Genomic DNA, 27,724 nt, shown 5'->3' with positions numbered 1-27,724 from the left:
AGGCTACTCAGTCCCACTCTGTAGTGGCCTTTTTAGCTCAGCTGTAGGCAGACAAGGTGATTTAAACTAAAAACATACTCTGCCCCTTTCAACAGCAAGTCAGGAGCATGCTTGGTGATTATTTTGTAAAGAAAAACATTACTGGTTCAGTCCAAACTATCAAACAGGCAGGAATTTTAGTTTACTGAAGCAGAGCCCAGCTTAGCCTCAGTCTAGATAAACAGCTTGCATTTCCCTTGGAGCACAGGCAGAATGAATTTGTTCATTTCTGCCCTACAAAAACAAATGCAGGTGCGCCTAAAAAAAAGACTATATCACCGTGATCTATATTTTGAGTTGGCCACATTACACCAGTGCAGAATCTCTGTACACAATACACTTGCATACTGAATCAGCTTCTGAACATTTAAGTCACATTCATTCACCTAGTCCATTTTTCATAGTACATATTTATAGAATCCAGAGACACTACCTTTTCATGTTTGAGGTATCCCTTTTATCCTCTCAGATACACAGAACACTAAAATGACTTTTATTTCCCTAAAATGGAAGGATTTCACATATAGGAAGCAAAACAGCAAAAGCAAAACGTTTTCCTCTTTTAAACAGAGCTACTCCTCACAGAAGGTGGATCAACCTAGCAGACACATTTTTTTAATTATTATTCTTACAGCTAATCATTCACATAAAATAAGCTCGGATGAACTTTAATACATACACATGATTTATAAATGTCTTTTCAACCTGAAGAAAGATTATAAGCCAGATTCAGATAGCTTGGGCATCAGGTGTACATGAGGACAGAGACTGAATCCTCTCAGATGAGCTTTTTGAGCCCAGGCCATGGGGGAAGTTGAAGCAGTCATAGTGATCTCACTGTTAAAATCCATTTCCTGCCAGCTGCAGTCTGACACACACTCTGCAGGCTGAACCCACATGGCAGCTTTTGACAGTCCACATGCTTCCCCAGCAACCTCATGAGGGACTTCGCCTCAGTGCTCTGCACTCAAAATATGTCTAGTGACTACAGTACAGGCAGTGCAACTCCCTTCTGCCTGCCCATTAGGGTAGGTACGCTTTTAAAAGCATGTAGACCTCAATTTGTAAAATGATTTGAATTAACTGGGTCTGACTTTTATATCCATTTCATAAAAGTAAGTCCCAAGGAGGATACGAAGGCCAGCTTTTAATGTGATGACTCATTATAGGTTTTGCTGAAATGTTTACTCAACAACTGAACAAATATGCAGTTGTAATTCTGTCGCCCCAGTTTTCTGGCCCACATGTCTACACCCTGCCATTGCAAAAGCTCAGCACAGATAGGGAAGTCTGCAACTTCTGAGGTCACAGGATGGAGAAATACTCAAGACACTAATGAAATTTTCTAGTTAGGACTCAACGCCTAGCTGTGACAGAGGAAGACTACATCGGAATGATTTAAAGCTCAAGGCTGCCAATAAGGAAAAAGGTAAAGCTTTTTTTTTTTCTTTTTTTTTTTTTCATGACACTTTTCACAGCATTTTGCAATACAGAACTCAATATAAAATCCTGCTTTATGCCAGGCCTAGACATAGGATCTTGCTCCTAACAACAGAGAGACTTCCTCACTCTTCAGGGTTCTGGCTCAAGACAAGTGCCCTTGTTCTCACCAAGGCCAGGGGAATTCAGATGTATTGTCCAGAGGCCACTTTCTGGGAAACAGCATAATGGGTCTGGAAACAGAATAATGCTGACTTGAGAGTTAGCACTGAAGCCATCTAGACTGCCTACGCTTAGCAGCAGTCAGAGGGTCCTAGTCAGACAGTGGGGTGCCCTGAGAGTTGCCCCTAACATTCTTCTGCAACCAACTGCTTCTCTTCCTCTCTGCATTCACCCATTCCACACCTGCAAGGTGGCTCAACCTCCCTTTTCTGGCACCTGCAGCTGCAGAATTGTGTATTTGTGTTTTCCAGGAAGAGAAAATCAGGAGTGCTGGAGAGATTTTCTGCTCAGTCACTGCTCAGACTTTGCTCAAGGTGTTTTGAATTCAGAGAGATGCCGTGAAAATGAAGTTCTTTAGGGCTTCAGGGGCAGTGCTGAGGCCCTTATTGTCATTGGCCAACTTGTGATAAACTTGACCAAGGAGGGCAATATGCTTTATTGTGGAAGTATAGTTTATGCTTGTTTTCTGTTTCACTTGGCAGGAGGCAGGACAACCCACAGAGGGAGAGAACATTAGTACAGGACTTTGCTCATTATAGCAATAGTTATTTTAAAATGTTTCTCTGCAGCCTTTTGAATCAAAGAGTAGCACACAAACTTTCTCTACAGATGCACAACTTCCATGTGTAAGGTTTGCCATCCAACGTCATTTTCATTAGACATCTTGCAATACTCCTAAATTCTCCTTACTGCTTTGTAGTGACATAGGGGAATGGACCACACCTGCAGCATTTGAAGGATTTAATTTTCATATTCTTGAGCATATTTTACTGTTTGTGCTTTTAAACAGGAGAGTACATAACAAGGGTAGTTTACCAGAGTGGCTGAGCTTAAATCCCACTGCAAGTTACTCACAGACACAAGGATGAGAGAAACAAGGAAAATGTGCAATTGAAGTTTAGTACCTCCATCAAGCCAGCGATGAGCAATAAGGATGATTAGACAATTACTGCTATTAATTACCCGGTTGCAAACAAGATCCTTTCTTAGTTTTCTCATTTATCTCCCCAAGGTTACATTGTACAAGTTTTTTACTTCCCTACTAGTGATAACAGTAATAGTTCCTTTGATAGAGATATCAACATAGCAAATACTACACAGATACTGTGAATTCCAAATAATTCCAAATACCTTTAACAAGTACCCATCATCCTCCAACCCCCTACTCCCACAGCTCCCCTACTCCTCTGCAGTATACAGCTAAGTGTACTGAATTCATCTTTGTCACTTGCTAGCTGGTCCTCTCAGGCATAACTTCTTCAGAAACAGCCAAATTCTAAGGCAGCAGAATGCCAAGCTGGCAAATATGACTGTGTCTTTTCTGATGACTTTGCCAGTGCCTAGGACAGATGACTGAACTTGCTGATGCTCTGAGGAACTTGTCTGTAGGATGGCAGCTATTGCTTCAGAGAACAGAAAAGAACATTGCACTTACTGCAATGTAATCTCTGTTCCCAGCTGCGTTCACAACATCTGTGAGATGAGCACTCCTTCACTGGACAACAAAATTTGATTTCATTTACCTTGCTGGAAAACCTTAAGGTGGCTCTGTTCTCATGGTCCTTTGTTATACAAGAGAAATGTACAGGCTACCTCCATTGACTTCCTTTAAAAATAGATACAGAATAATATCTGTCTTTTCAAACTAACCTTGCATTTTAAGAAGTTTTGATTTAGATACTACAAGTCAGAAAAGAAAAAACATAAAACAACAGCACCATTCCGTGTATACCTATTGTGGCATGTAAATCAGCAAAGCCACAAATGTAAAAAAGAAACAACTGAGAAGCAAAAATGCCTAGCATATTGAGAACAATGCAATTTATGCAAGGAAGGCTGGAGAGTAAAGTCAAGAAGGCAGAAGATTTAATGTAAAACCAGGATGGAAGGGTGATAGCAGTTCTCCCAAATGACTGTGGAACCACACATTTTCCATAGTTTTACAGAAACACAATGAGAGGTCATTCACTTGACTGGAAGGATCAAGATTGAAACCCCATTCACTCTCCCCTTCTTTGAACAAGTACAAAGCCAGAAGAAAGGGGGAGTTTACGAGAGAGCTGGAAGAACACTAGCTCCTCTGCTGATCCTTCCTTTCTCCTTTGTTTTTATTCCAGAAAAATGAAAGATTAAATTTTTTTCAGGTGACTGAGTGAAGCATGGAGCGCTATTTTATCTGAATCTTTCTAACCAAGTAAATCTTCCAGGATGGAAGAGCAGCATCTGTTTAGAGGCTTGTAGCACCAGTCCTATTATGGCTCTTCACACCTCTCACACAAGAAACCTACAAGTCAGTCTCACTGGCTGCTTCTCACATTACAAAACTGCTTTTGTGGACTCATTTTTTAAAGCATTACCCTTGAATGGAAAGTATTTCTTCTTAAAGTGAAATTTTGTTTCAAAAAGCCATAAGACACATTTGGTTTTGTCTTTCCAATTCATTTTTTATAATATAAAAATGAACAGATGTCTAACATGTCAGTCTCCCTTAAACAACAACAACAAAAAAGTGGCAGACATTATAAGATATGCTCTTTACACTTGAGAAATGTTTCTATGGGAGCCAAGGGACTAGCTGCCTTTATCTGCTAATCTTCTCTCAAAGATCTTTATGAAAAACGAACAGAATTTGCATCTAGACAAATCGCTTGATCCGGTAAATTCAATCGAGCATATTTTCCTACTCTTGTTTTTCCCCTACTGCCTTAACTGTGGAATGCATGTCCTGCTGACTCACAAAAAATTAGCAGATCAGTGAAAACAAACACTATGCTATGTGAGTAGGTTGCCAAATCCTGCTAAGGTTGCATACCAGAACAATGTTTTAGTTGATACATAATATAATTAGTTGCACACACTTCTGTATTGGGAAAATAAACTCCAGATAAAATTGGTTGTGTTTGAAGGAGAAAGAGCATTTACCTTCAAAATTAACCATATAAAGAATTAATAGAAGAGTATAATGGTGCGCAGGTACCACTTATCACTACCAGATAGTAGATGCTACCACTGTCTAAGCCAGAAATGATTACCCTTAGAACATGTCTTCTGCAATTGGTTGAATGGACAAGTTAATGTCAATATATGTGCTACAAGAAATATCTAGAAAAAAAGAGGTGGCAATAGTTTGTGTCTTTCTGATCCAGGTTATTAAAAAGAGAAAAAAAGAATTTGTATTAAAGTTTTTTTTATTTTATTTTGTTTTGTTTCTAGTCTGCTCCTCTGCTTTGAGTGGGGTCTGCAAGCACCAAAACCACTATATTTTACTAAGCCATTATCACGAACACAAGTACCTCCAGCAGAACACCAGCGTAACAGAATGAGTGGCTGTTTCCCACATCTGTATACAAAGTGTCAATCCAAAACACCAGGAATGAGAATGCCTTCACCCTGAAGGGTCATTAACACTGAAAATGACTTTTTAAAGCTCAGGCTTGGAACTACAGGTCTAACTGCTCTCAACTTTTAACAGAAAGAGTGCCACTATCACAATAATGAGAATCAAAGAGAATGATTAGCCTTACCTTCCAAAAAGTATGTTTGGAATAAAAATAAAAATAAAAAAATACATCTACTATCTGCATAAAGATTAGAAACAGGACATATTATTTTCCTTTTAATAAGAAATACAGCATTCAAGTCTGGCACTAAATTTGAGAAGTCTGGTTCCATCTTTGCCAGCACCCTCTACATATGACTAGGTATGTCCTTGTCTGCGCGTGTTTCAAATTTGCAGATTTTTTCCTCTGAACAAATGTGACATTATTGCCAGTTTGTCAGTATCTTACACCAGAATCAGCAGCCTGGGAGCTACAAATCATGTATTGTTGTAATAGCTTAGAGTAAATTGCAGCAGAGAAACAAGCCATTCATTCCAGGCATTACAGAAATTGTATTCTTCCCAGTGGGTAACTGTATTGGAAGCTTGCAACGAGTGGGATTAGATGGGATAATCACCACTAAAATAAGCAGACCTAATGGCTTTAATGGAATGATGTCCAAATATGCCAGAAATTAACTGGATATAGGACAGTGACTAGGCTACTCTACCTTCAAACCATATAAATAAAATGCAAAATTAATCCAGATTCAATGGAATCACAGAAGGAGTTGCAAAGCATTGTACTGCATCTGAACTTAGGCCACAGTTATTACAGCAATACACAAAGGAGAATATGACAAATGTTTTTCTTCATGTTCCTATCATTTGGTAGTTCATGTCTACCAAAATGGCTTTGGATAGCTTCTGTAGCTTCCTGTTAGCTTCACAGCTGGAACAACAACAACAAAAACTTATAACACTATAAAACAAAATGTATGACACAGAAATAATTCTGTATGGCTCTACATGCAGTGGGCAATCCAGATTTACTGCAAACTGCAGCATTAAACCTGAGTTACACTGAAACATTTTGGTTAACTTCCCTTTAAAATGCTGTAAGCATTTTTTATTTATTTATTTATTTTTTTAATACATGCCAATACAGAAGTGGCTTCAGGGACAAAACTAAAATCGTCTTTCTACAAGGTCATTATGGCCTTTGGCTGCTCACATAAGGAGCAGTACCAGATTATATTCATACATTCTGAGCCAGATCTGTACTTTATAATCCTAGAGCTTTCAAATTACTGTTCCTATGACTCATCTTGTGCATGGAGAAGGAGGTACTTTTGGTAGGTGTGGGAGGGGAAGAGACAGGGTGGATAGGAAGAGAGTGGCATAATTTTACAAAAATTTGTTATTCCAAAAAATTCATTCTGCAGGGCAGAATGAGATCGGCTCTTACTTTTCCTATTCACTCTACACTCACAAGAATTTGCTTTGTTTAACAATGTCTACAGTCAAAGTTGTTACCCTGCAAGTAGAGTCTTTCTCAGATTTTTACAGACATTATACTCAGATGCCAACAGCGGAAAAAGGATGGATGAGGTTTGATACAAGTACCTTAGGAGTTTACATAAGGCAGCATCACTTCTACTTCTCTGGAAGAACCTGTCTGTAGATCCATTGTCTTTTAAGCACAGGTAATGCAGGTGCAAGAAGAACTAGGACCCTGATTCCACATTATTTCCTGTCTTGTCAGTCTCTCTGGGATCTTTGTTGTCATCTAGACATCTCCACTGTAGCTGGTGGCCCTGCTTACTTCTTTTCTTGGTATCTAACAAAGGGTATATTTTCAGATCATAGCTTACACAGCAATAAGAAGGAATAATGAGCCTTCAGCAGGTGTTGCTGCATGTGTTTCAGTAATGATGGCACCTTAATCTAATAACAAGATTGCAGAAATTTGTTTTAAGTATTCCTCTCATATCACATGTAGTGTGCTTTCTGTAAGATGTCAAGTCTTCTACTTCTGGCAATTCACCATGCAGCATCTCATTAGAGAAGCCTACTGAAAAGTACAACTTTAGTAGTCGGACTAATGCTGCACAACAACAAAGGATGTGTGGATCAGATCATCAGATCACAGCAACTTGCTACCTCTGTGCATGTGTGTGTGTGACTTTGTCAAAAGAATAACTCTGAGGGAACCTCCATACCTCAAATTAAATGGCATCATGAAGACGTATGGTCCTTTACACTTCAAAAATAACAAGAAAAACTCATTTGTTATCAGGGAACAGAAGACAGAATCAGACTTTTCTATGGGCGAGTCTCTAGAGTCTCAATAATACTTGTTCATCCTTTCATGATTATGACTCCTCTAAGGGAGGAATCTCTTCAGACTGCAGTTCTCCTTATGCATAAGGACTCCGCAGTCTTCCTCAAACAAGGTGATACATACCATGTTTCATTTAATTAAGGCAAAGGAGACCACAAGGACCAGCTCTTCTCAGCTCATTTGGTCTTCCTTGTCTTCCTCTTTCCTTAGCCTCTACTCATTTTTCCCTCTCCCCTATATATAACAAGTTTCTTTTGCAAGGGTAGGAAAGAAGAGCAGAGCAGACAAGGAAATACCTTTGGATTTCTTTTTTTAAATACTGATCTGGCTCTGATCTTTCTTCCATTTCACCACTTTATTACCACTAAATATTGGCTCTGTAAAACAAGAAGTGGGAATTTGAAGTTAAGCAGATATACCAGAGAAAGCTTGCTGTAAAATATTAGCAAAAGAATTTTTTTTTTTTTAAATGGCCCAAGGATATTTTCCTAGTTGACAGCTGGCCTGGTTGCCAGCAAAAATAGAAGAACTGGAGGGCAAGCACAGTAGGAAAGTGAGGCATAGACCTACGTGGAATTAGGTTGGCTTAGTTCGATGCTTGCTGAAATTCATCTCTCATTACAGAAAGCCTGATGTCCTTTCATTGTTGGGTAGTAGATGTTAAGTTTCATCTAGGTTTACAGGTCCATTTTAGCTCTATTGAGACATGTTCAACTGGGGGACCAGACCTGAATAACTGTTTGAATAAGCTAAACTCCCTTTTAATAAACTCCTATCTAAGACAGCATTATTTCTTGATCTTTTATCAAGGAAATCTTACATGACTCTCTTCAGAGCACATCATACAATCTCAGGGTTAAAATTCACAGATTTTTAATATCAGAAAAATGTAAAACAGATATAAGAATGCAAATCTGTCTTGAATTCCTGATTTTATTTGTTGTGTGACCTTGGCAAAATTCTCTTACTTTTCTCTGCTTTTGTTTTTCCTTTTCAAAAGAGAAAATGATTATTTACCTTCTCACAGGATGCTGTTTGTTTGCAAGCTGCTCTTTTGCCATAGAGGCAAATTCTATGGCAAATAGGACTGTTTAATAACATTGCCACCCACTGTCTGTGTGGTACTCATATAGCCAGCATTTTTCAATCATAGAGCAGAAAATAGCAGTCCTGGTCATTTTTTTTTTTTATTTTTTTTCACTCATGAGAAAAGCGGAACTAAGATTTAGTTGCTGTGATGAAAAGTTTAGTTCTAGTTCCAAGATTCACAATCACATTTCTGGAAGTATTATTGCAGTAAGCAGGTGTCATATTTCCATATGTCCTGAGTCAGGTAAAGAGCGAAGCGTGCTCTCCAGGGGCAGCTACTGCATTGCCAGAATAAATATAGATCAACCATCTGACACAAAATGCTATTGGGGCTTTGAAACTCACTGGCTCTGTTATAGGCATCTTTCTTGCATCAAACTGCTGTACTCCAGCTCAGTCCATGTAAGAGTGCAGCTGGACAGAGGACCAAGAGGCAGAGAATATAATTTTCCTCCCCTCCCTCACCAGACACAGGCTCACTCCCTTTTAATTGGTCAAATACCCCAAAATCAACCTCATTTCTCTTTAGATGCATTCTCTGCTGAGTGAGGAAAAATCTGCGTGGCAAAAACTAACATGGATAAGCATCATATTATCAATACCAGCAAAGTGGTGTCAATACTCATGGGGTGGCCATCATGGACTACTCTAGCAGAGCCAGGCAAATTACTATTTAAAGCTCCTGCAAGTGTCTGTTAAAAAAACTCCTGGCGATAAAGCAGAGCAACAACTGAAGACTTTGCTTGTGTCAGCTTTAAACTGATGCTAAAATTGATATTAAAATGGGCTATTATTCAACTGGCTTTCCATTTTTATACCATGACCAATCAATGTACTTCTGAGAGACACACGACACAAACCACTGACAATTGCAAGAATATTTGTCATGATAGCTGCTTAAATTTATTTTAACAAACTGCCCTATCAACAAAAACACATGCACGTTATCTCTGCATTATACAAGTCACTTAGAAGATGGCTAGGCAGTGCCTCTGATAAAATGAAAATTTTAATAAAAAATGCTTCTCCTGATAGAAATTGTCACACACAAGAGAATTACATTATCAAGAAAGTTAAGCAGAGGAACAAACGCTAACTTCTAATACCAAAGACAGCTTAGACTCAGCAAAGGAAATGCTACAGGTCAAAGTAGAAATAAGTTGAGTAAGGTAAGCAGAGTTTTATCAGCTATTGTTAAGTCAAGCCCTAAGCTGTGTTGAAATTGTGCTCACTGTCTGACCTCCTCTGTGCCCAGTGCCCACAGTATAATTATTACAAACTAATTCCTATTTGCAGTATAGAATCCCACTTTTCATGGTGGTATACAAACAAGATCTTCTGTAAGTATAACATTACAATGTGCTACAGTCTTTATGACGAGAGACTGTTCTTTAAGTTAATCCATGCCCATGGACTTGGATCTGTAGATCCCTTTTCAATCCCTTCTGCATTAGCCAAGATGGCAGCTGCCACACTAAAGCTAATAAGCCTGATTAATATCACTTCAGTAAATTCAATTTTTTTCCACACATCAGATAATTCTGTACTAATCCAGACATTTATATCCATTTAATATCAGCTGACATAACATAATTTCTCATTTAACACTAATTGAAAACTATTGGTTTCTTATTCCAAAGGTCATTTGCTGTCATTTATACCTTTTAGCTTTTTATACAGCTATTTTTCAAACAATATCATCATGAAATTGTATGTTTTCTATCTGCTTGCAAAACTTTTATACCAAAAAGCAAGTGATGTTAGCAGAATGAAACAGTCAAGGAATTTCTTTATATATTTGCCATTATATATTTGTAAAGTTTCTAATTGAACAAATTAATAAAAATATAAGAAACTACTCTTAATTTAAGCAGTATTGAACTTATTAGTTATTTTTTTTTTACTAAATAATTTTGGGTTTGTTCAGCTTGCCTTCAGGCTCAGTTTCTTCAGATGCTAACAAAGTGCACATCCCTGCATTGCCATTTGCTTTCATTCTAATGTAAAAGGTAAAATCCTTCAATGCCTACAAACAAATGTCAGTGGTTATATATCAAGGAACTGACAAGAGGTAGAAGCATCCTTCATCAAACTTCTGCGTGGAAGACACTATTAACACTTCTTTGATGGAGTATTTATAGGGCCCCATCATAGTCATCACTTACAGCAGGTAGAATTCCTTGGGACTAAACACATCATTTGACCATTTTTCTCTGTCTGGGTTCCTATCCTATGGTTTTCACCATCATACTTTCTTCCAGCCATAGCACGGCATGCAGGAACAACACAGAAAGATACCAATGAAAGGCTCCATACAACTGTCCTTAAAATGGAAGGAAAAAAAGTCCCACAGAAAGGGTACTAGGGACCACCCTAATGGATCAAGAATCAAAGGAAAATGGAAACCAAAATCAGTAAACGAGCAAAGACAGTTACAGAATACATTTACAACTTAAAGAATTATGTAACAACTGATATTGAGAGGAATGTCAGGAGCTTGTGTGGTCTGATCCCATGTTCATAGCAAAGATAGCTCTGATACTGGATCAGTTTGTTCAGAGTGCTTGGCCTCAGCAGTATGCTGAAAGAATTCCTGAGAGAGGGGAATAAACAGAGCTGCAAATTTATGGTATAATTTTGAGCCCTCAGGACATGGGGGTGGTTTCAAAGGATACAACCTAATGATGAGCAGGACTTCAAGGACTCCATGGTCCGTCCTACAAAGTCTTAAAATTCTGGTGACCATCATAACTTTTTGGAAATAGGAACATGAATAAACAAGCAAAGATCTGCATTTCTAAATTGTGAATGTCACTCTGGTCTAGTCTGTCTTCAGCCCCATCAATTACATTTCAACTCAAAAGCAATTTTTTGTAAGCATTTCTAGCTGGGGAACAAGTGTCTTAGGAACAGCAAATATTTTAAAATTTCTATGATACAAATTAATTTTAAGGTATGAAAAAAGACTTCATATTATTCTTTACAAGGTCTAAACATCAGCCAAAACTACCCTTGGGTACAAAATAGAAGAGACTGGGATTTTGCCTATGACACAGCCTTGAAAACATTCTTTTGCAAGGTTACAATGTAAAAAAATAAAAATTAAGATCACCTCTGTTTGAATGAATGGCTGCATACATAACACCATTTGCTCTACAGTCCTCCATATTCTTAAAAAAGGCAAAGGAGGACAGTTTAGTCAGAGTCAGGATTTGTGTGAAATGATTAAATACAAGTCTCTAGTGGCTCCTTTGAAAGGGAATTTGACGTCTGCTTTCTAGAACCAATAACTTAGACTGAGATAGAAGCATAGTGTGGTTACATGTCTGTGGTCTCCAGAGGAACATGTAGCAATATAGGCAATCAAATCAAAATTGCACTACAATTGCAGACGGGACGGTAACCCCACAAGTTATATTTGTGAGTAATACATTTTTTTTTGTGGAAATGGTTCTAGATCTCCCAGTTTTCTGAGGTCTTCACCTGAATCTAAATATCACAGTTGGGAGAAATTAACTCATTTCTTAGAGGACAAAGCAGAACAATATTACTTACTATACTACTTTATCTCTGCTCTCCTTTATTGCTTTTCTGCATCCTTGCTGCCGGAAAGCTACTTTACTTTCTTTGCTATCCTTCTTGGTTCCCTCAACAACCATCAAAAAGTCTCTTTATCCATATCCTGCCTAAACCCTCTTTTGCTTCATTTCAAACCTAGTTCCACCAGGAACATTGTGGCAACTCCCTTCCATCTCAAGCTAGTAAGGACTTCTCTGACTTCTGAGCCTTGGAAAAGAACTGGGATCTTGAAGCAGGAGGGACGGAAATGTTTGCACATCAGGGTGGAGGGAATTCCCAGTTTCAACCCTATCAACTGTCAGAAGCATGTTGCTTTTCACATAACATCCTCTACTCACTTGCAAATGAATCTTGAAGAAAGTATTCTGTTTCCAGATACGAAACAACATAGATTAGCTGATAAAGACTGCAGCATGAAAGCGTGTGCACAAGTGTATGTATAGCTGTAAATATAGCAACATCACTGCATACATATGAGAAAGCACTGGAGCAGGAGGTGGCCTTGGGGGAACTGTTATTTTAATTTCACTGGATGACAGACTGTGAACAACTGCTGGGGGAATTTGAACATGAAAATCTGAGCATTTTTGTAAGGCATTTTTTTTTTTAATCTACTTGGATATAAGTCCAGTTACACAAGCTAGAAAAATGAAGAATAAGAAGCATAAAAACAGGATTTTATTGAGAGAGATGTTGAGGGCTCCATTGTTTGTACTGAAATACTTAGAATCCCTTTTTATCTCTAAGAATTTGAACTCTCCAAGACATTTATTGGATGAGATGAGAAAGAAAATTTCTGTTTGTGAGAGAGGGATGGTGCTGATTTGAAAAGATCATCCACTTGTGAATGTGCCGTTGCTGCCTTATTCAGGTGACCATTAAGTTTTTGTTACTATAACATTATAATACCTATTTCAGTGCTTGCTCTCTTTTTAATGTGGAGGACTTTACTATTCTTAGTTTTACTAACAAGGCAGTTTGTTGATTTGCTCATTCACTAACATATATGTAGATCCTCATAAGGGATGCAAGAACTTTCAGCAGAAATCTTTTTTTCTAGTTTGGGCTAGGAAATCTCTAAAGCCATCTCCTAAAACATCTTAAAATTGGTCACCTCTGTGGTTTTTCACATTATTAATAATGTTAATAATACTAACTAATGGTGTTGGCTTTACTTCCATGTCTGTTTTTTCCCACAACAGAACTTGCACCACTCAAGATCTACAAATGCTCCATTGAGCTCTGCTTGCATGGCTCGGCCACACCTCAGAAATTCAGTTTTTTTTCCTATGAAACCAACAGCCAACATGTTATTTTGCTTCTGTCTAGTGAAATCCTGAACTAAGTAAAAATTCTGTACAAAGAAAAACAAGTTCATATTCACCTTTCAAAATTTTCAGTGTGGATAATTTTTTTCAGTTCTTTGAAAGACAGTCAGATGAAAACCTATAGCTACACCATCACAGAAGCTTTGATCAAATTTCCAATCAAACAATTTCCCGTATACATAATGCCAGAAATACCATAACCTATCTTAAACCCCACCCTCCACATAATTTTATTTTATTTTATTTTTTACATAAGCAATTGGGTTTTCACTCAAAAAATTGCCATCAGGGAACAGCACTCAGGTGACATACTACACAGCAGGGATACAAATGGTATTTCATAGATTACTGTGTTTAAAAACAAGCCTGCTTTGAAGCAAAGAAGTGAAACAGTCACTTAATGGTTTAGTAATGAGCAATTCAGACAACACCAAAAGAAGGAGGTGTACTTTTTATAACAACCTTTGTATTAGGGACTGTCTTAAAATATGACTTGAACCTCCCCTAGGCTGAGTTGAAAAAAAAACATGCTGATTGCTTTGGGATGGTATTCTTTTAAACAATAAATGGGAAAAAATATATATACATATATGTATATACCAGTCATAATTACCCAATGTGACACTCACAGGGTTACCTCAGCCATAATTCTATAGTTTCAAATCTCCAGTGAATAGTATAAGAATCAAGACTGTTTTCTCAGCTTCATCCTGCACTTCAGAAATGTTTGTATCATTTGCACATCTATATGTTTGTATCCAAGTTGAATATTTCTGTGAAAAGCCTTGATTTTGGTGAACATTTCCTCAAAAAGATTTCAGTGAAAAATTCCGTACTAATTTTACATTAATCCTTCAGCCATAAATCATATAAGAGTTATTTCAGTAAAAATACCACTATTGTTATAATATTATGATAATAAATCTCTGAATATATTTATATAAGAATAATGGCTTTTCAAAGACAAAAGGCAATTCTTGTAGCCTGATTTTATTTCTGAAACAATGAAATAATGTGATGAACTTCAAAAATAGTATTCTGTGTATTTGACAGACACCACAGTGAAAGCTAAAGAACAATCCAGCTGTCTTCCTTTTGACTGAGATTTCTGATAGTTGTCTGAATAACTGACTAGAGTTTTACAGGATTTAGATTTGAGAGGAATCTTCATTCTTTTAGAGGTCACTAATCACTTTCTGTTATTTAATTCAAGTCTGCAATAAATATCAGTTTTAACCAAGTAGGCTCTTTGCCAAGAAAACACTGAATAAGATGATGTGAGACATGGTGCTTTGAAATTCTTTTGCTTAAAAGGAGGTTATTACAGCATGTTAGTAGTATTATTTGAGAAAAAAAAAAATAAAGTGCAAAGGCAACTCATCAGACAGTTCTTTCTTTCCTCTCTCAGTTTATTTTTAATTTGGTCCCCTGCCAAATGACAACTTATGATTACAGAGTAACATAACATTTAGTATGGGTGAACATTCAGAAAACAATTAATGCTTAAGGAAATATTTTCAAACAGAAGGAATTTTTTTGAATTTAATCCCAGAATACTAACTATCTGCAAATACCTAAAATACTGAATTATAATAATTTTGCACTGTTGACGTTGCAGGAACTTTTATCAAACCTTACCCACCTCTTCTGTAGAAATACCACCTTTTATTATAGTCTTTGAAGTTTTTATTTTACAACCTGTTAATAATTATATTTGGTTTTACGTTTGGGACTTCTTTTCTCAGAACAATTCCCATTAGTCACAAAGTAATTTTCTGTCAAATTATGTATTGATGGCATATATTCAAGAAAGTCTTTTTAAAGAGAACTTTTTAAAGAGAACTTTAAAAAGTCTTCTTTTTAAATGTTTCAGTCATTTAGACACAGGTCCAAGGCCTAGCTTTCATTCTGATGAAGAATGATTAAACCCAGAAATATTAACCACAGAAGCCTACAGCTGACAGTGATGTTAAAATGACCAATGATTCATTACACTAAATGTCTTGTATCCAGTTCAAACCTCTCTGTTTATTCATACATTTCCCTAAAGATGTCACAAAAAATAAATAAATTCAGAAATAGGAACGATTTACTAAACTCAATCTTGTCAGACTAAAATTTCGATCTTTGACCTGTCTTTGACTAAGGCATGATAACCATAAATGAGTACTCCCAACATATCAATTCAAGAAACTCAGAGCCTGGACTGCATTTATACAAGTCATGCAGTAAGAACTTTGTGAAACACAGTCAAAGCAAAATGGATTGAAAACAATTGTCCTGGTTCCAGTTAGGACAGAGTTAATTTTCCTCCTAGCAGCTGGTAGGGTGCTATGTTTTGGATTAGGATGAGAAGAGCGCTGATAACATGCTGATGTTTTAATTGTTGCAGAGCAGTGCATACACCAAGCCAAGGACTTTTCAGCTTCTCGCTCTGTCCTGCCAGCGAGCAGGCTGGGGGTGCAGCAGGAGCTGGGAGGGGACAGACCCAGGACAGCTGACCCAAACTGGCCAAAGGGGTATTCCATACCATCTGACGTCATGCTAAACAATATATAGGGGTGGCTGGCCGGGGTGGGGGGCCGGCTGCTCGGGGATAGGCTGGGCATCGGTCAGCGGGTGGTGAGCAATTGCATCGTGCATCACTTGTTTCGTACACATTATTATTATTAATACTATTATCATTATTATTATTATTATTGTTGTTGTTATTATTATTTCCCTGTCTTAATAAACTGTCTTTATCTCAACTCACAGGCTTCACTTTCCCGTTTCTCTCCCCCACCCCAGAGAGGGAGGGGGGAGGGTGAGCGAACGGCTGTGTGGTGTTTAGCTGCCGGCCGGGTTAAACCAAAACAACAATTCTCTAGGGTAGCTCAAGATAAATTTTGTCAAAAACTGATTCAAACAGCTATAGTTAAAACAGAAAAGCTTGCTTAGCTGGAAAGAGTAAAAGACCTTTCTATATATAACAGAGCAATGGTTAATTATTTATTTTTCATTTTATTTTTAGTTTATTTTTTCTACATAATATGATGCATCTTTGAAACATTTGCTGATTCATTTTGCAAACAATAATTGCCATTTATAGAAAATTTATACAAACAAGATCATAATGAAATAATTTTTTCAGCAATCAGAATATGGTTGGTATCACCACAACTCTGTAGCAGAGAAGCAGCCTGCTAGAGGACCACTCTCAACTGCAGGGCTGCCCTCAGCTGAAGAATGCAACATTTCACCACAACAGCAGCTGCTCAGCTGAGAATCACAGTAGATTCTCCATGCTGCTTGTTTTCCAACTGAGGATTCACTCTGAACAGTCATTACGGTCCAATTTAGGAATTTTGCATCAAGTTTACATTGCAGCTACTATCATTATTTATGAGTTTTACGTTTCAGATTATTAAATTGGTCCCATTTCATATACTGGCCTAGCTCAATGAATACCTGCAGAAATTTTTGATGGAAAGACATAGCTTCATGGATTATGTTGTCATCTCCTTCCAGCAGCCTTTCACAGTATAAAACCACAAAACAAATCATCCACATCAATAAAATTCATGGCTGCAAATTATCCATTTGAAGTGACAGAACTAAATGGATGTTTTGTCAAAAGCTTTCCTGATTTATTACTACTATGATTTACTTCCCAAATGTTCCTCTGGGACATGCAGAGATTATGTGCGGTATCCGCCAGGATAGATTTTGGCTGTTTTGTTTTTGAAGGAAGCAACAGTAAAACATTTTTTATGGAAGAAAGATGAAAGGAGCAGATTAAAGCCTAGCTTGACATCTGCACAGAACCCTGCTCTGAATCCCTGCCTCAGCAACACCAGCCCCACTTCCTCGGTCAGAAGCACCCCTATGGCCTGTGCAAAGAGGATGTCTTTCTCCTGTTCCAGAACAGCTGGAGAATGGGAGTTTTCAGCACCGTTCCATCCCACAAGCTGGTCATTTTAAGTCCATCACATCCAAGCATGAGACACATAACAGACCATTAAAACAACACATTTACTCCTTTCCACAGAGGATATTCCAACAGACAACACCTATATTTCATGTTCAGTTACACTGTTGGAGGGGTTATGATAGATGTGACTCTAACCTAATAGGGAGTTTTTCAGTTCAACTGAAAAACTAGATTTGTCAGCTTCAATATTTTTAAATGTAAAAGGAGCAAAAATGAAAGAAAACAGACAAGTAGTGTTTTGAAAAATAATATACTGAAAAACATTTTCCTTAGTGCTACCTTATAAATCATGAAGTGGCAAAAAGAATTAAGGTTAATTGCTCTTTTCTTTTTTTTCTTTTCAGAAATCTTTCACATTTGTTTATCTTTCAGATCCAACTCTGTTTGCTTGTACATGCACATGGTGGCATATTTTTCATTACAGTAACACACACTGATAAATTTGTCCCTTACAGACTTTTTTATTTTGCATTTGGCAATGTTAGTCCTCTTCAAATATAGTTTTGGGCACGGAATTTCCTCTGTTCTAAAGGTTGGGACAATTATCTCCATGTTCAATAACTAGTTTACCTGCAGCCAAATATTTGCCCACACAAATACAATCCATGACACAAATGACCATGCTTCACTCCATTCCCTTCATATTCACTTCGTATTCCACTATATGGTCACAAAAGTGTCCTACCTCTTGTTTTTCACACTTTCACACACTTTGGAAAAACACATAGTACTCTTCGATTTCTAAATATTCGACAAATTTGTTCTGCTAACAATACTAAATCTTTAAAACTAGATATATGCACAATTATCTTTCATCATTTGTTAAGAATTCACCACATTATATCATAGTCACCAAATTATACAAAAAGTCATAGACTGAATTGCTTTATTGTTAGTTGGATTTCTTTTTTTTAAAAAAAGTGGTAATTTTTAACAGACTGGTGAAACTAACTTCCTCTTTATATTTAAAATAACAAAATCATAGATAGAGCCATAGAATGCCTATGGGTTGGAAGGGACCTTAAAGATTATCTCGTTCCAACCTCCCTGCCATAGGCAGGGATGCCACCCACTAGATCTGGTTGCTCAGGGCCCCATCCATCCAAGTCTTGAACACCCCCAGGCATGGGGCATCCATAGCTTCTCAGGGCAACCTGTTTCAGTGTCCCACCACCCTCTGAGTGAATAATTTCCTCCTAACGCCTAATCTAAATCTCCCCTCTTTTAGTTTAAAACTGTTCCCCCTTGTCCTATCACTATTTGCCCATGTAAAAAGTCACTCCCTTTTCATAAGTCTTACTGGCAGTGAAGACTGAGGCAAAGAACTTGATGAGTACATCAGCCTTCTCAATGTCTGCTGGTACCAGTTCTCACTTCTCATTTATCAGAGGGGGTACACTCTCCTCAGCCTTTTTTTTTCTGACCAATATATCTATAGAATACCTTCTTGTTATTCTTGCATCCCTTGCCAAGTTTTTAGTGCCATGTTAGGTTCTTTGTAAACTTTCCACAGTAGTATTTGCATTTTTTTAAACTTTTTAATTTCCTTCTACTTAGAAATTTAGAAGCTAAAAATGTTTAGTTAGTCAGAATATTGCAATTTATAAAGAGAAATTATAGAGCCTGCAACTTCTTTGCTCTTTGTCAAATAAATATTTTGTGCAAACCCATTTAAACTACAGAAGTGAACTTAGTTCTAGTAAAATGTGTCACAGTCCCAGAGAACAACTGCCTGATTAAAAGGCTGCTACAGTCAGCAGAAAGTGTCTCACAAACTACAAAGAGGTATGTATTCAGACTTCTCTCCTTTGTACATTGAACAGTATAGACAGCAACTTTACAAATATTCTTACTAAACGGTAGAACACTTGCCAATCTACCTGCAGCTCTGCCTGAAAATGTTGTTTCCAGCATGGGAACCAGGTTATCCAACCTTTGGATTCTCTCAGTGTCAGTCTGTGCTGAACTTTAGTGTACATTTTTAAGATTAAAGGAAAGATACATGAAGCATTTCCTGGATCTGAAACCAAATGGCAGAGATATAGCAGGGTGAGTTCCCTTTGCAGCATACAGACTGAATCTGCACTACATGCCACTGGGCTCTGTGTCTCCCTGCTGCCGTGTGCGCTACGCCCTGTTGTCACAAGACACAATTTTGTATATGCGTTTGAGCCCACAGAATCAGAAATAGCGTGAGGGTTATGTTATAGTCCACAAATAGTAGTGAAATTAAAAGAGGCTGAAGGTCAGTGTTATCTGCCTCAGATGGTTCACACATGCAAGCATGGACAGGGCAGCATTGGAGGACAGTGTGTGTCACAGCTTGGGCACTGTTGTTCATCCTGTATTTTGGGGGTGGTTCCCAAAGTGAACTATTTCCAAACCATGCTCCACTACTGTACTGGAGAAAGCAGTCCAAAAGAGAGCCAAAGAGGAAGGCAGCAGATATGAAGCATAGCTCACCAGAAATCTAACAGTTGGTTTTGCTCCTTGGTCCTTTTTTACTGAGTGGAATTGACAGACAGAGTAGTTAAGTAATGTTACAATATACTACCTCCTTTTATGAATTTCAGCTGTGGTCACAGCCAACTCACTCCTCTCTTTCTTTAGAGCTGGAAAGAAGAGAATTCAAAATAGCTGTTTTTTGTTGTTGTTGTTGTTTTTTCCCCTTAACAACCAAATTGTGTTGACTTAAATGCAAGACATGATTTTGTTTATTTAAATGTACTGTTTGCCCACTCAGTCTGTAAATACTGGAGGTCAAAAATAACAGATAAAGAGTTATGTTCTTTTTGCTTCTTTGTAACAAAATATTTTTGTTTCATTTGATACCATCTTTTTCTAAGACTGGAGTCTGAGAAAATTGAAAGTCTGTGAGTTAGAAAACAAAATAATTATCTGTTTTCCAAGGCAATAACCAAAGTCCCACATAGCTAATAATGAAACACTCGGCACAGTGGACAGTTGAATCCTTATCTCACAAAAAATAATAGTCTAAAGATATTATATGCTATACACATATGTAACTACAGCAAAAGAACTCCAAATTATTGACATTTCATAAGTAAGATTCCAAATTCAGAATGAAAATCCCTAGATGTGAATCCACTCTACGTTTTAGGTTCTCCACAGACCAAAACACAATGATGATCACATCAAGTACTCCTAACTCAGATGAAACTTAAAATCATTACTTGGATGAATGACACCTTGCCTCAGAATGCTGTAGGACTGAGCAACTCTAGAACTGAACTCAAATTCTAATGCAGAGCAGCAAAACAACTCATCAAGATATGCTGTGACTGGCTACTCACAGGATTAAAGTTACATATGTGATTAAGTGTTCTGATTCTGACTGGTAAGGAGAACCAAATTAATGCAAAATAAAATTGATGACTTTTGTATTTACATTAATGTCATTTTAATGGGTTGGGCTTTTCAGCCTGCTCTACACAGCTATTTAGGAAGTTCATTAATAATTAGCACACTTGACAACCTCTGACTGTGGGAGAAAGAGCTGGAGGATGGCTGCCTGTTCAGATAATTAAGGGTGTTGGACAGATGAACGTCTGCTTGATTTATTCCTTCTTTTGAAGTCTTCAAGTAAAATATAGTTAATGTAGACTAGTTCTGACAGAAAAAAACAAACAAACAAACAAAAAACAACAAAAAAAAACTTTTGGAAAATATAAAGCAATAATCCTGAACTTTAAACCCTGTAGTACTGAATAAATCTAAATGGTAGCAATTTTGGAAAACATAGTATTGAGGGACAAACCTCCCAATGAGAGAATTTAACTGATGCCTTTTTAAACTTCAATACATTGCTTATGTTCTTTTTTATTATTATTATTATTATTTATTTTTTGGCCTCCTACAGCTATTTTTATATAGAAAAAGAGATAAAATATGATGTTCTAGCCTTGAAATCAATAGTCTAATTCATATTGTTTTCAGTGTGCTGGATTTCACCAAGAGTTAGCTTATTCTTATCTGAGATGCATCATAGTAAAGGCAGAAGACAACTCCCTTTTCTCTTGGTCATCAGACAAAATGTAGTCGAAAAATGTTATAAACTAGAAAAATTCTATAAAGTTAGAGTGACTTAAAACTCTAAGAGAACTCCAAGAGGACAAGTGACAAAAGGATATTTTGCCTTCTACAAGGGTTTCACTTAGCTTTTTCTCTTGAGCTAAGCATACAAAATGCTCATGCCCTGCAAAAATTTATAAACACCAGCACTCTTCCCCAACAATGAAACCTGTTCCTAGCACCACCTTCAAGCAGCTGCCACCAATCTTAGAGTACACTGCATTTCTCCCCATTATTCACTCCTCCTGTGAAAAGCAACCATCTGTGAGACATATTCCTAGCCACCTGCTGCCCCAGCCAGCTGTTTCAATTGTATGTTGCAGCTGCCACTTATGAAAGAAACTAGAAGCAAAAAAATGCTCCAAGCAAGTGGGAAACTGATTGGTAGGTTGTCAGAGATAGAGGGGTGGATTAAAACTCGAGGACAAAAACTGAAAAAAATTGTCTGTTGAACACAGTAGCAAGGAGATAAACAGAGACTGCCAGCAGCTGAAATGGCCAAAAAAGGTCTCAGCAGGTTTCTTTCCCCTCAAGCAACTCTTCTGCTATGCTAGAACCAGCTCAAAGCTCTGCTTTTCAACATAGCTCTAAGGAAACAGGAAAATTTGCTCAAACCTTCTCGCCTCTCAGGAATTCAGCTAGGAAAAGACTAGAATTAGAGTAAATTTTTAGGAGACAGTTGACCAGGGTAAATGTTGTCCATGCTTTGCACGTATGAGGAAGTTACATAGCAATAAGACTAAAATGGGATTTAAGTAGTATGCAAGTCCTGTGTTGGTACTGTGTGCGTGGGCAATTTAAAAGAAAATATTTAATCTCCTTGTGAAAGGAAGTACATTCAAGAGGATTAGTGAGAAGCTGAAATACCGACAGATGCAGACGGCCTAAATTTCTAAAGAATTTAGAGAGGGGAAAAGTCATTCACAGTAAGAGAAAAAAAAAATCAGGGTGAAAGATCAAATTGCCTGTTCACTCTAAATAGCAAAATTAATGATTATAATCAAAATACACAGCAGATACAAGCAAAGAATGGACTTGCTTTCACTGAAGCTATCCTGATTTACAGCAGCTAAAGATGTCCCAAGAATCTTAAAATAAATATTCTATTCTGTCCACCTGTGCCAATTTCTGTCCTTTTTTTTTTTTTTTCTTTAATATAATCTTCAGACAAACTTATCAGTGCTTTATGGCAAGGTCTTCAACAATTTACTATCCAACATTAATATTAAACAGATGATGAGCTGATACATCATTATTGGGTAACAGCTTATCTCTTGCATGCAGGGAAATTGAGTCAATTTTAAATAACTGAGCTATTCTTAAAAATTATGTTTGTTGTTAAAATAACTTAGTGTTGCCAGTCACCACCAGTTCTGGTAACTAGTGTCTAGATCTACAACAGTGTTGTAAAACATGGAAATTTAACTCAGTTGATGTTTCCCCTGTGGTCATGAAAATGCATCACTAGTTTTCTGAATTACATTAGAGTCTTCTACTCCAAGTTCTATTTTGGGTAGGTACACTGTGCGCAACGTTGAATTATTTAATAGTGGGATGTAATATAATTTATTACAATTAAAATAGATATAATCTTGTTTCTAATGTTTGTTTTTACCAATCCTTGCTTCTAAGACTATTTGATTGCTAATCTGGTAATGAAACAGAATGAAATGCTTCAGAGAATATAATGCTATCTAACTGCATTTCTTAAAAGAAGTTATGGGAGCGTGCATGAATGTGCATGCACACATATGTTGCCCATATTATTAAATCACTGAGTTTCTTTTTAAAATCTCTTTAGAAATGACTGAAAGAAATCCTCTGTTTTCCATTACTTCTTTAAAGACTGAAATTCAATTTGCAAAGTAAAGGAAAACTTTATTAATATGAAATTACTGTTAAATTTTCTAAATAGATTTTATTACTTCTGAAACTAGATTTTAAAATTATGGAACAAAAATATTAATAATTATATAAATTTAAATGTTAGGTAGAAAACTGTTTACTACTGGAGAACATGGTGGAACAGAGTAGCCAAAAACGAAAAGTATATTGTGTGATGAATACAAGAGGCAAACTTTTAAAAGTGTGTGCCTGATTTAATTTCTTCAGTTTAGACTGAAACATTTGAACAAAAAGCCTAAATAAAAGAGGTACTTCTGCTCATTCCACTAAACTGAACAGGACTACCAGATGCTTTCATGATTACTTTAGGCAGCTAAATGTATATATTAAACATGTAAATTTAGTCAGGCTTTTATAAATTATATATTTTTGAAACTGAGAGTAGCCAGCCAAGCAGGTATGTCATGTGAAGCAATCTCTCCCATGTAGTACTAATAACTGTTCAGTTTATTTCTGAACTTAATTATACCATTATACATTCAAGGATGACTACTTTAGAGGTTGCTACTGTTATTTCTGTCTACAGTATTTGTTCATGTTGCCCCATTTACCCAGGTTTTGCCATTTTCTGAGACAAAGACTTCAGGTGAATTTGTTCTCAAAACCACATAATCTGTTGCTATTTGTTGACAACTTGTTCCAAGAACACATGGGCAAACAGCAAATGACTGGGCACTCAGTATACAGTTGTTAATAATAAATCCCATCCCCAAACAGTTAAAAAAAAAAAAAAAAAAAAAAAGGAACCAAATCTTTGCTAGGATTGTGTGCCAGATAAGGTACTGAAAATCCAGAAGATTATAATAAATAAATATTCAGACTGAAGCAGAGTTTGAAAGAAAATTCAAATATCCATACCATTATCACAGTGTTTCTCTCATGATATTACCTGACTTTTTGGTTAAGGAGCCCCTGGCAGCAAACTCTTAAGATTACTGAACTGACAGGGAAAGTTAGTGCATGCTAAGAGTACATTGCTAACTGACAGTTAAGTTTAGCTTCCAAGATCATAATGCTGACAAAAGTACATCTGTCTTGTGACTCAGTAAGACAACGATGAAAGAACACTCTGAAGAATAACTATTAAAGAAATTATATTTTTATATTATTAAAGAAAAAAAAAACAAAACGTAAATATTTGAATATTTATATACATTTACATATACAAAATATATTTGTGTGTGCTTACGTATTATATAAATGTATATATTTACATATACATACAAACACATACTAATGTTAAGATTTAATCAAAAGCTGTCCCTGTCCCTTTAGAAAATTATAGTTCACATTTCAGGTAGAAGATACTTTCTTTATGCTTGCTCATTTGGGGATAAATAGCAAATCACTATTTATAGAGTTTGGAAGTATTATTTATGGAAAGTGTCCACAATCTTGTACAACTCCAGGATATGTGTAACTAGGAAGATGTTTAGTAAATTAGTAGTTTCTATCTGCAACCAATGCTCAAGAGGATACTCAAAATATCTAATCCATACATAATAGCTGATGATATCTCCAACTGTTAATGCACACAGGGAGAAAAAGTGCCTGAAAAATAACCGATGGTTGGATGACATGAACAGGACTACTATCAGTTGAAAAGCAGAGAATAGAGGGAATGCTCAGAAATATTCTATTAGAAAGAGGTATGTATATCTAATGTTATATATTAAGCTACATATAAAATATATGTATTTTCCCACATTAAATTCTACTGTGCCAGATAAGGATATATATTACCCAAGATACTATATCTGCTATATTTTACCCAAGACTGTATATATGATCAGACAACTCAAACAAAATTTAGGAAAAAAATGGGGATCTACACAGGTCTCCACTGGAAAATAAAGAGGAAGAAGGTTACAGATAATCATTTTTCTTCTGACACTAAAAGGAGTTAGAGAAAACACAGCCAAATTGATGATGTTCCTACTGTCCATTCAACTCCAGAAAACATTTCTAATTGTACAGAAAATCTACTATCCCTGTTGGCACACTTAAGGAGTCTAGATGGGACATTTTATATTCAGCATGATTAAGTCTAATATAAGACAGTAGAAGTCTCAGTCATATTTCAGGCACTGTCAGAAAAATGGCTTACTAAATGTGGTTCCTCTTTATTTGACAGATACACTTATTAGGCATACTATTATTATCCTACTCATTTCAATGAAAGAAACACACTCTAAATTCTGTTTTATCCGCACTAACACTTCCAGAGATTATGCAGGTATGAAAGAATGATCTGTGCTCTTTCCAACCTCACACTTCTTCAACAAAATGATTACATTTCAAGCTGTTGTCTTTGCTTTTCAGGGAGGAAAGCTTTTGCTTTCACAGATCTGAACGAGTTGAACTGTAAATGAAAGCTCATTTCATCCATCATTATTAAACATGCAAAGAAAACCAGCTTGATTTTCAGATCACAGAGCAGTACAGATGACAGAAGGCCACATTCCTATTCAGAGAGCCTTGAAGTAACAGCATAGCAAACAGAGTAATCACTGCATGCATATAATAAAATTACAGAGGTCTTATATTGTACAGATTGATGGTGAAAGGCAGTTACTGTCAAGAACTGTTGCATCTCCATAATCACTAAAAAGAACTACTTGAAACACTACTATCACAAGTTAGACTGATATGCAAATGGAATAAGAGATTGACTTTGACACATAAGAGAAGTCCGAAATCTTCAGAAGAGGTCAGAGAAATCACAAAAGCAGGACCTTTTACCAGTAAGCCAATGTTGCTTGGATATCTTCCAAATTTTAGGGAAGACTACATTTGGTTCAAAATAGACAAAGAAGAAAAACACAAACGGTATCACACCTAAGTGAATAGACTTCTTTTTATTATTATTATTATTATTATTATTATTATTATTATTATTTTTCCCTGTAGGGGCAGGATGAAGGCAGAGATCAGTAGGTCTTTTTTACAACTTACCCATACCCAGTACTGAAAAGAGAATAATGAGGGAGCAAATAAGAAAAAAAAATAGTTGTTTTTGTTGGTTTTAAACAAAAACAGTTTGTCAATAATTAAGTTATGGATAACATTCACTGTAATGGAAAATGTATATGGTAATAATAGAAAATAATCTTACCAGTAAAGTTGATGGGCTATTTGTATGCTTTGAAGAGAGCGATGCAGCAGGAGTTTTACTAGAGGGCTTTCAAGACTCCATTCAAACTTAAGCACCTTAACAGACAATAACAAGAATCACTTTCATGCTGATTTTGTTGTCTTTCCTTTATAATAAAATAAAATGAATCAGAAAGAACATTATCTCCAGTGAATAGTTTGAGCGAAGCAATCCAACTTATGGAGAATAACCTAGAAATGGAACGAGCAAAGAACCTTCAGGATGTAAATGTCTACCATCATCTCTAAGACAGGCAGATATCATCCTGATTCTGGACATGTTAAAAGACATGCAAATATGCAGCCTTTAGTATATTGAAATTTTAACCTGACTAATTGGTTTGGAAAATAAATTCTATCCAAAAAGTTACATGTGAAACAAGAGCTGAGAAAAGTGAAATGTAACATAAGCATCCTACTCTGCTGAATGCTGTAAAGATGTGCAGGTTCCACTGCTTCACAGAAATGGATTATGTAGTTGTGTGCATGCATGTATATTTATGTATCTATACAAATATGTGTGTATGTATGTGCATGCATCTGTGTATGTGTATATATATATAAAATAAATTAAAAAAAAAAAAAAAAGAACTCTGAAATGTTTAAGTGTAAGTAATCCGTGTCTATAGGTGTATAGTGGTGGTACCAAGTAAGAGGACAAAGATTTTGATTGGCTGGCTCCTCCTTAACTGCAGAACAGCACCTATTCAGCCATGAAGTAATTATTTTGAAAGTAATGGGCCCATTACTTGTAAAATATTAATTTCCAGTGAAAAGCAATGTACCTCTCTAAAGAGACTGTTCTATAACCAACCTGGTCTGGTTACTCTGTGCTGACGATGATTTTCCTGATGTATTTGGTATTAAGAAAACTGCAATTAATTGTAAAGAAACCTCTCATTCTTTGACTGCAACAAAGCCCAGCCCCTGGCCTGGCGGTCATAGCAGCATTTCTCTTGTTCACTTTTTCAGATGCTTCCAACCCTGATACTCCCCAACTTTTCTTTTTTTTTCCCAGCCATGGAAAAGACTTCTTGAAGTATATGGAAAAGTTCAATCAGCATGCCAAAACAACTGCATTTTCTTGAGTGAAAAACAGTCTGTGCCTCAATCCTGTTAATTTAATCATTACATCAGATGATCAGTCTTTGTTATTTATTCCTCTTATAATGTATTAAGCTGAAAGAAACCAAAATGTTTAATGAAGTTATTGATCTGGACAGAAGACTTCCTTGGCTATC

The 27,724-nt window shown here is 36.5% G+C and overlaps 1 protein-coding gene and 1 long non-coding RNA gene across 14 annotated transcripts in view; one reads left to right on the top strand and one right to left on the bottom strand.

The window, feature by feature from the left end:
• The window catches only part of PIK3C2G (phosphatidylinositol-4-phosphate 3-kinase catalytic subunit type 2 gamma), a 333,879-nt gene that overhangs the window by 87,045 nt on the left and 219,110 nt on the right, over window positions 1-27,724 (bottom strand). For all 13 annotated transcript variants that reach the window (XM_080599406.1, XM_080599408.1, XM_080599407.1 and 10 more), the window contains one exon: window positions 26,446-26,540. In XM_080599406.1, the coding sequence (XP_080455532.1) occupies window positions 26,446-26,540 (95 nt within the window). The remainder of the gene's footprint in view (window positions 1-26,445; window positions 26,541-27,724) is intronic.
• Window positions 430-27,724, top strand: LOC308198030. The gene is made up of 5 exons (XR_013953544.1): window positions 430-1,468; window positions 12,780-12,903; window positions 15,753-22,938; window positions 24,869-24,979; window positions 27,502-27,724. It is a non-coding gene; the product is annotated as an uncharacterized lncRNA (long non-coding RNA).

Source organism: Anser brachyrhynchus (genome assembly GCF_964034855.1).
Source record: "Anser brachyrhynchus genome assembly, chromosome: 1".
In the NCBI taxonomy this organism is placed as follows: domain Eukaryota; kingdom Metazoa; phylum Chordata; class Aves; order Anseriformes; family Anatidae; genus Anser; species Anser brachyrhynchus.
This window is presented reverse-complemented; position numbering and strand designations above follow the sequence as displayed.